General features: G+C 50.3%; 1 protein-coding gene across 1 annotated transcript in view; it reads right to left on the bottom strand.

The window, feature by feature from the left end:
- Window positions 1-4,464: 4,464 nt before the first annotated feature.
- PYROXD2 (pyridine nucleotide-disulphide oxidoreductase domain 2) overlaps window positions 4,465-8,038 on the bottom strand; it is a 29,033-nt gene continuing 25,459 nt past the window's right edge. Inside the window, 4 exon segments of the mRNA XM_073904344.1 lie at window positions 4,465-4,718; window positions 5,448-5,568; window positions 7,088-7,196; window positions 7,903-8,005. Of these exon segments, the coding sequence (XP_073760445.1) occupies window positions 4,642-4,718; window positions 5,448-5,568; window positions 7,088-7,196; window positions 7,903-8,005 (410 nt within the window). The 3' untranslated portion in view covers window positions 4,465-4,641.

Below are 8,038 nucleotides of genomic sequence, written 5' to 3'. Positions count from 1 at the left end.
AAGATTTTATTTATTCATTTGACAGAGAGAGACACAGCGAGAGAAGGGACACACCACCAGGGGGAGTGGGAGAGGGAGAAGCAGGCTTCCCGCGGAGCAGGGAGCCCGATGCGGGGCTCGATTCCAGGACCCTGGGATCATGACCTGAGCTGAAGACGCTTAAGGACTGAGCCACCCAGGCGCCCCTCCTTATGACTTTTTCTTAAGAGACCCATTGTTTTGGAAGATTTTTGCATACCAAGCTGCTAAGCAAATGCTTTTGGCTCGGTAGCATTTAATTCATCTTCCAATTCTCTTATTAGTCAGGGAGCAACTACAGAGCTGCTGATCTGACATCCTGCCTAACAGAACTGTTATAATTTCAGATAAAACCGAAGAAAGTCCAGGTTTGGGTTCACCTCTGTCGTCTCCTTCCAAGAACACAGGGTTTCTATTGGGCTGTTGAAACACTGACAATATGCTGCCCTCCCCCTTTGTGATGTTAAGGGAACTTAAGTGAGAGAGATCCTCAACTCTCCCACTAAAAAAATCTAAGACCCACACCATGTCTGAAATCCTCAGATTTGTGATCCATAAATAGACATCAATGCACAAGTAGTTCACATCATTTAGACCTGGCCTGGATCATCATTTTAAACAAAGTTTCAAAGCCCCATCCATTTACTTTGGGCTTGTTCTTCAGCTAAGATAGGTTGTATGAAGGTAGTAAGGAACATTTTCCAAACCACCACCAAGTGGCTAGAAAGACTGCAGGCTATTGCTAATATTTGGGTGTGCTTGGTTCTTTCTCATTTGTCTCTCTGTTTCTGTTCTTCTTCATCTTTGTCTATCTGCCAGTCTCTCTGTGTCTCTGTCTTTTGACATATATGTCATTATGTCACACATATAGCTCTAATATGTATACAAAACACATATTATGTACATGTATGTACATGCATTCATACATATATATACATATTAGGCATACCCATCACATGCAATTATTATGATTCCTTTAACTAATTCTCTATTTTGGGACATTTAAGCTGTTTTCAGTATTTTGCCATTGCCAAGTAACACTGCATGAACATGCTTGTACCTAAATCTTTGGGGACATCTCTGATATTTTCCTTAGGCTACATGACAAGGTGTTGAGTCATCCACCAAATGGGTTGACTTTTGGATGTTGTTTTTTGTGCCTCATCAAATACAAATTTATGCCACTGCCAACAATAAATGAGAGCATCTTCTCTGCCCACACTGGCAATTTTCTATTACAATAATTTTTCTCAGTTTCATAGGCAAAACATGATATTTTAGTTGTCATTGCATTTCACTGATTCCTGGTGAGGTTAAATATTTTTTCGAATTTGCTGTCATTTGAGTTTCTCCTCATTTGCATTTTGTGTTCCTTTTTATTTCACTTTTTTTCACTCCCCCACAGAATGCTGCCCTGTGCTCGGGCAAGTCTCATCTCTGCTTTGGCCATGGAAGTGATATCGGTGTCCCACAGAAAACTCAGCATTGTCAAATGCTTTGCAAACAGAACATGTGTCAGAAAAATGCACATTCCCAAGGCCCACAGGTGGCTCGGCCAGCCACATCTGTCATTCCTCCAACAAGGATGCCCGAATTCCCTCCAGGGCTATAAACCTCACTTCTCACCCGGACTCTGGACACCATCACCCAGGGGCCACCAGAGCAGGAGGGGCCGGCCACATGACCTAATGACTTAACCAGGTGAGGCTCACACGCACTTTGGGTTTTTACACAGTTGCGCCTCAGAGGAAGTGTTCCCTACTGCTCTGGGGGAAATAGGCAACTGTAAATCAGGTAACAATATGGCACTGACTTATTTATCCTTGTAAGAGTTTTACATTCTGAAGTCAACAAGGGACCCATTGCCCAATCCACGGTCAATCTGCAGTCAGCACGTAGGGAAAGCTCAATCCCCCTTGCTCGGCCACGGCCTGCCGGGGGCTTGTAGGATCCATCGATCGTGTCTCTTGGTCTGGGCCAAATGTCATCTGCCCAGAGACAGGAAGTCACCAAACAGTGGGAAGCGTTTCCTCTCTGCGCTAGGAATGCTCTTTCCCTTCTTTCCACTTGTCCTCTGAGTTTCTCCTCCGTGAGGGAACGTTTGCCTAGACAGCAGCTGCACCCAGGCAGACTCGATGGCGAATCACTCAAGTAGAAGTAGTGCAATTCAAGAGTAGCTTTCTGGCCTTTGGCTGGTGCTAATTAGCAATCAAGGCCAAGGCTGAACTCAGGGTCCCATCATTAATTACGGTATGTCCTTACAAGAGAATATTAGGCAGCTATTAATAATAATGTTTTCAATGAATTTTTATGGCTGAAAAATGCTCACGACATGAATTAAAACAAAATGAAGTTGTAAAACCCACATTCAGAATATAGAACATGATCCGGGGCATCTGGGTGGCTCAGATGTTTAAGCGTCTGCCTTCAGCTCAGGTCATGATCCCGGGGTCCTGGGGTCGAGCCCCACATTGGGCTCCTGGCTCAGCGGGGAGCCTGCTTCTCCCTCTCCCTCTGCCTCTCCCCCTGCTCGTGCTCTCTCTCTCTCTCTGTATCTCAGTGTCTCAAATGAATAAATAAAATCTTTAAAAAAAAAAAAAAGAAAGTGATCCAAATTATCTAAAAGACTATCTGGAAGTAGTGTAAATAGTAACAGTGATTTTCTCTGCAAGCAAGATTATGTTTGCATTTTATGTTCTGTCTTACTATATTTTAAATTTTTCCTACATTCTACAAGCTTTTGTGACTTTTTTTCTTTTTTTAAGAAGATTTTATTCATTTATTTTGACAGAGAGAGACAGCGAGAGAGGGAACACAAGCAGGGGGAGTGGGAGAGGGAGAAGCAGGCTTCCTGCTGAGCAGGGAGCCCGATGCGGGGCTCGACCCCAGGACCCCGGGATCATGACCTGAGTCGAAGGCAGACGCTTAACGACTGAGCCACCCAGGCGCCCCTTTTGTGACTTTTATTCACCAACCGCCCCCCCTCCCAATCATGGACATTCTGAAACACCAGATCAGATGTGATGTGCCCCAGGCCTCCGGGGATCGGGCAGGTTCCTATTTGTTATTCAGTTCTGCTCTTTGTATGCCAGTGCTGGGAACGGGGTGTGCTGGACCAGGGAGCCTGGCTTCACAGAGAATGAAGACCCGTCTGACTAGAGATTTCAGCCAGCATTTGCCCTACCCCACATGCTTCTTCCTCCCTCCCTTCCTTCCTCCCTGTCTTCCAAACATTTCCTGGGAAGAAGCCTGTGGGGCGTTGAGGGCAATGAGGAAAGTTTATCTCAGAACCCAGACCAGAACCAGATTTTCAACAAGCTCAGAAGGTCACTTGTGCCAGAGCCGAATAGGGACCCTAGTTTGGCAGCCGTTCTTAAGGAAAAAGCTCCATGGATTCAAATTTCACTCTGCTCCACCCTAGACACACTGCTGCTAGCAGGCTGGTTTCAGTTCTGGGCACCAGGTTAAAAAAAGAATATTGAAGAGACCGCCTTCTGCAGAACACAGAACGACAGTAGCACCTTCCCCAGCAGGCTTAGCAGCCAGACCGCCGCCACGTGCTGAACGTTGGCGGTGCGCCTGGTCCTGGACCAAAGCATGACCTATCGTCTTATTTGATCTTTAAAGCAACTCCTTTGCAGATGAAAAATCTGAGTTGAGCAAGATTAGGTAATGAGATGGCTGTATCTTTTTTTTTTTTGAGATGGCTGTATCTTAATCTGTATAAATTTTCCTGGGTAGGGGAGGGAAGAGATTCCCCGGGGAACCTTCTGCTTCCCCTGCTGACGGGTCCCCCTGACCACAGCAGCCCTGGCTGCTGGAGTTGGAGAAGCAGGCTGGGAAAGCTGCACTATATATGGGGCATCCGTATGAATCTTTCTGATCAAGAGCGACGACCCAATTCACTTGAGAATAACACAGGTTTCCATCTAAACTTTTCAGTGATGTGCCAGGTATAGCTCATGGGAGGTAGGAGGTTGAATGCTCTCGATTCAGGAGTGTGAGCTCCCAGGTGGCCCTCAGCTGCATCCACTGCACCCTTACCCTTGATTGCTAACTGGTTTTCGTGGCTTGAGATGCCAAACTTTGTTCGAACCCCTGGCCCCTATGGATGGCTTTGTGGCTCGTTAGGGAATTGGGTCCTTTCTTACAGTTTGCCAGGAATGTGATAGCAATAGATGAGGCCCCCCGCCCCGGTCCCCTGGTCTAGCTGGTAGTGGGACCCAGCAGTGAGTATGGGGTGCTTGAATTAAAGCCTTCTGCTGGTCATATGGACTGTTTGCAGCCGGGGTGAGAAGGCTGAGGATCCTAGACAAGCTTATCCCACCTATTATTACATAGTCATATGCACTTACTAATACACAGAAAAAGCTAACATATTGGAAAACTGCAAATATCTACTCATACATAGAAAATATATTAAAAAAAAAACCCCCACAAACTATCTATATAAAACACTGCTTTTAATAGAACAAAACCAGTTCATCCAGGAAGTCAGGGGTGCAAGGTTAACAAGTGTCACACGTAACCTGTATGTGGCTTGAGCACGAGGGCTTGTCGGCCCCCAGCCATGTCCTGGGGCGCTGACCCAATGGGGACTTAAATCTCAAGGTCAGAGTCGGTTCAGGGTGATGTGCTCCTGAGGTCTCTGAAGACGACGTGGGCTGCATTGCGTCCAGCGGCTCCCATGACGCCCACTCCTGGAAGCCAGTCACCCGGGAACCTAAGCTGTGCTCACAACTCTGCCCAGGGCACCCGCAGGGCCGGGGCTTACAGAGAAGCTGAGCGTTGGTGCCTGCGGGCCGCCGCTCGGACTGCGGGCATCAGAAGCCCCTGGGATGACTCTAAAGACAGATTCCCGGCTCGCCTCCAGGCTTCTTCCCCCAGAGCTCTGGGCAGGTGGCCCAGCGAGCGGTCCAAGCAAGGGTCCCCCTCAGTCTGGAAGTCAATGTGCTGGGTGGTGAAACTGACTCAGGGTGCGAGGGGGAAGCTGTGGGCGTACAGACCTCTCTGGGACGTGTCCATAAGGAATGGCAGCCTTGGCGAGGTCTGTTAGGCTTGGCATAGAGGCTGGGAAGAATTTTTAGATTGGGAAACGCAACGTTACCAACGTTACCAGCCCGTACTGGTCTAAACTCTGGAGGCGGGATTCAGGGACATGGGTCTCTCTCAGCTCAAGGTCGGCGTTTGGAGAGCCGCCTCTGTGACCTATTCTCGGGCCTCGTGAGGAGGAGGTGTGAGCTACCCCGAGGGTGGAGGGTGCCGCCAGCTGGCAGAGGCCCCCGCTGCTCCTCGTTTCCTGCGTGCTGAGAAGCCTGAGTATGGGGGATGGCTTGTTCTCGTGGGACTTCCCTGCTCTCCCCCCTCTCCCCCTGCCTGCCGCACTGCCGATCCTAGCTGCACAGGAAAGGGGGCCCTGGGGCACTCACCCGGGTGGGCACCACTTCCGCAGAGATACAGGTCTTGGAGGGGCCCGTGGTAGCTGGAGTACGGGGGTGCAGGGCGGGCGAAGTAGGGCTGGTCCAGGGTCATGGCGCAGTGGAAGATGTTCTGCGGGAGGCGGGCCGCAGTGGTTAACGTAGGAGTATTAGGAGTTTTACGGCCTTTGCGAGTTTCTCCCCCTCCTCCCCTCCCAGGAAGGTTCTTCTCCTTCCAGCATATTTTCTTGGATTCTTATGAAGCAGAAAGGGGAGGGGAAGAGAGAGAACAGGTGCATGTCCTTGGGCCGCGGATGGAGTTTTCCAGAGGCACTTTTCAGGAGGAAAGAAAGGTGAGGAGCGTCTTCAGAGTGGGAAGGAACTGAAAGGGGAAAGAAGAGGGAGATTTTAAGGGTTTTGCTGAGATCAATAAATCCTCCTCACTGTGTTTGAAAAATGGAGGATTTGACTTATTTTGGTAGCCTTGGCCAAGAGCCTGGGCCCCCAGGGGTTCATGTCCCAGCAGAGTCACTGTAGATGGCAGACAAGGGGTAGGGGACTCGAACTCAGTTCTGCTCCCCTGGCCTGGGTCCAAGCAGCCAGGACGTGGGGAGCAAGGGTCGGGGGAAGGTCAGACTTAAGGGCCAGGTCTGGACAAGAAGACTGACACCTGCTGGACGTCACCACAGGGATGTCCTTCCGGCTAACCCTCGCAGCATGTCCCAAGCTGACCTCATCCTCCCCTGCTGAGACTGCTCTCTCCCACCTTCCCCACCTCGGAGGGCGGCATCACCTTCCCTGCCTGGGCCTCCAGGTGGACCCTTCCCGTCCCTCTGCCCCGACCTCTGCAAGCACAAGGTACCGAGACTCCTCAGTTCTGCCTGCCCCACGCCTCCCATATCCCTCCGCTCCATTCAGTCCTCACTGCCTGGTCTCCTGCGCTCTATTCCTGGACCAGCGCTGTCCAATAAAAATATACTATGAACCACATATGCAATTTTTATTTTCTAGGAGCCACATTAAAATTTAAAAAGAAACCAGCGAAATGAATGTCAATAATATATTTTATTTAACCTAATAGATCCAAGACATTGTCATTTTAACATGTGATCAGTATAAAAATTATTAATGAGGTGTGTTGCCTTTTTTTTCATCCTAAGCCTCTGAAGGTTGGTGGGCAGGGGGCATGTGCAGCCCACCTCCGTTTGGCCTCACCCCACGGGAGCCACCAAGAGCCACATGAAGCTGGTGGCTGCCATATGGACCTGGCCTCCTAGCTGGTTCCTCTGTCCCCAGTGTCAGTGAGGTTTTGATACATCAGAGAGGCAAGTCCAAGGACGTGCTGCCTTAAGAGGGGAGCTCCCTCTGAAGAAAGCCAGATGGGAGAGGGGGCCGTGGATGTCCAGACAGTGGGGGCCATGGGCCTGGTGACCTGCTCGTCAGGCACTGTCTCTCTTGTCTGACCTCCTCACCCCTCCCCACTCCCTCGGTCGGACTACGTCTCTGTGCCCTTCCACTGGGGTCTCTGCACCATCCGCCCTTCCTGATACAGGCTGGGTGTGGAGGGACAAGAGAGAGCTGAGCGGGCATGCCAGGGGGTGGGGGTGCAGGGAGGAGAATGTGACAAGGGACCCCCCCGGTCTTGTACTCACCCCTCCAGGAAGCCCGAAGATTCCCTCCAAATCAGGTGGTGTGAGGAAGTCCCTGCCCATCATGGAGCCCTTGAAGCCAGGAGCGTAGGCCTTGATGCAGTCGAACACCGGGTACCAAACAGCAGAGAAATGAGATGGCGGGAGGAGGAAGAAGATGAGGCGCTAGGATTGTACAACTTGGCCAATTTCTGAAAATTCATTAAACTACATACTTACAATGGGCTTATTTTATCATATGCAACTCATATCTCAATAAGCAAAAAATAAAAATAGTCCATGGGCAACTAAATAATTCATTACTAAGGCCTGTGGGTCTACCCCACTTTCCCACCTGCTCACCCCAACCCTAACCACAAAGTTACTTGTCTCCCATGAATATGCAAAGCTTTCTTCATTTCCTTGCTTTGCTCAAGTTGTCTCTTTGCTTGGAATGCCCACTGTTGCCTGGCCAACTCCTATTCATCCTTTTGAACCCAGCTCAAATGTCCCTTCCTTTGGAAAGCTGTCCTTGTCTCTCTGGCGAATAGCTTCCACCTTTGGTTCACGTAGTACGTTGTATTGTAAGATTGGTTTCCCCCAAACCGTGACAGGACTGTGAGCAACTTTGGGAGAGGAACTGTGTCTTTTAGGCTTTTTTGCCCAGTGCCCGGCCCCAGCAGGCATTCACTGTGTTGACTCAGGTTCCGTTTGGGACTGGTCGGTACTTCTCGTCCTCTGGGACAGGACTTACCAGGTGTTAGTCCTGAATCGGGCAATCAGGAGGGGAGGGGTCCCAGCTGTCACTGCGGAGACAGGGCAGGCTGCGCTCTTTACCTTTGTCTGCATATGCGTTTCTCTCCTGCTCATCCCACACCTTGCCTCCAGCCAGTGTGTAGGGCGTGTACTGAGTGAAGAGGGAGAGGACAGGGCAGCCGGGGCGGGGGGGGGGGGGGGGGGGGGGGGGGGGGGGGG

This window comes from Callorhinus ursinus, unplaced genomic scaffold (genome assembly GCF_003265705.2).
Source record: "Callorhinus ursinus isolate GAN/ISIS: 27379988/994484 unplaced genomic scaffold, GSC_fseal_2.0 scaffold20, whole genome shotgun sequence".
In the NCBI taxonomy this organism is placed as follows: domain Eukaryota; kingdom Metazoa; phylum Chordata; class Mammalia; order Carnivora; family Otariidae; genus Callorhinus; species Callorhinus ursinus.
Note: the sequence above shows the minus strand (reverse complement) of the source record. Positions and strands in the feature narration are given on the sequence as shown.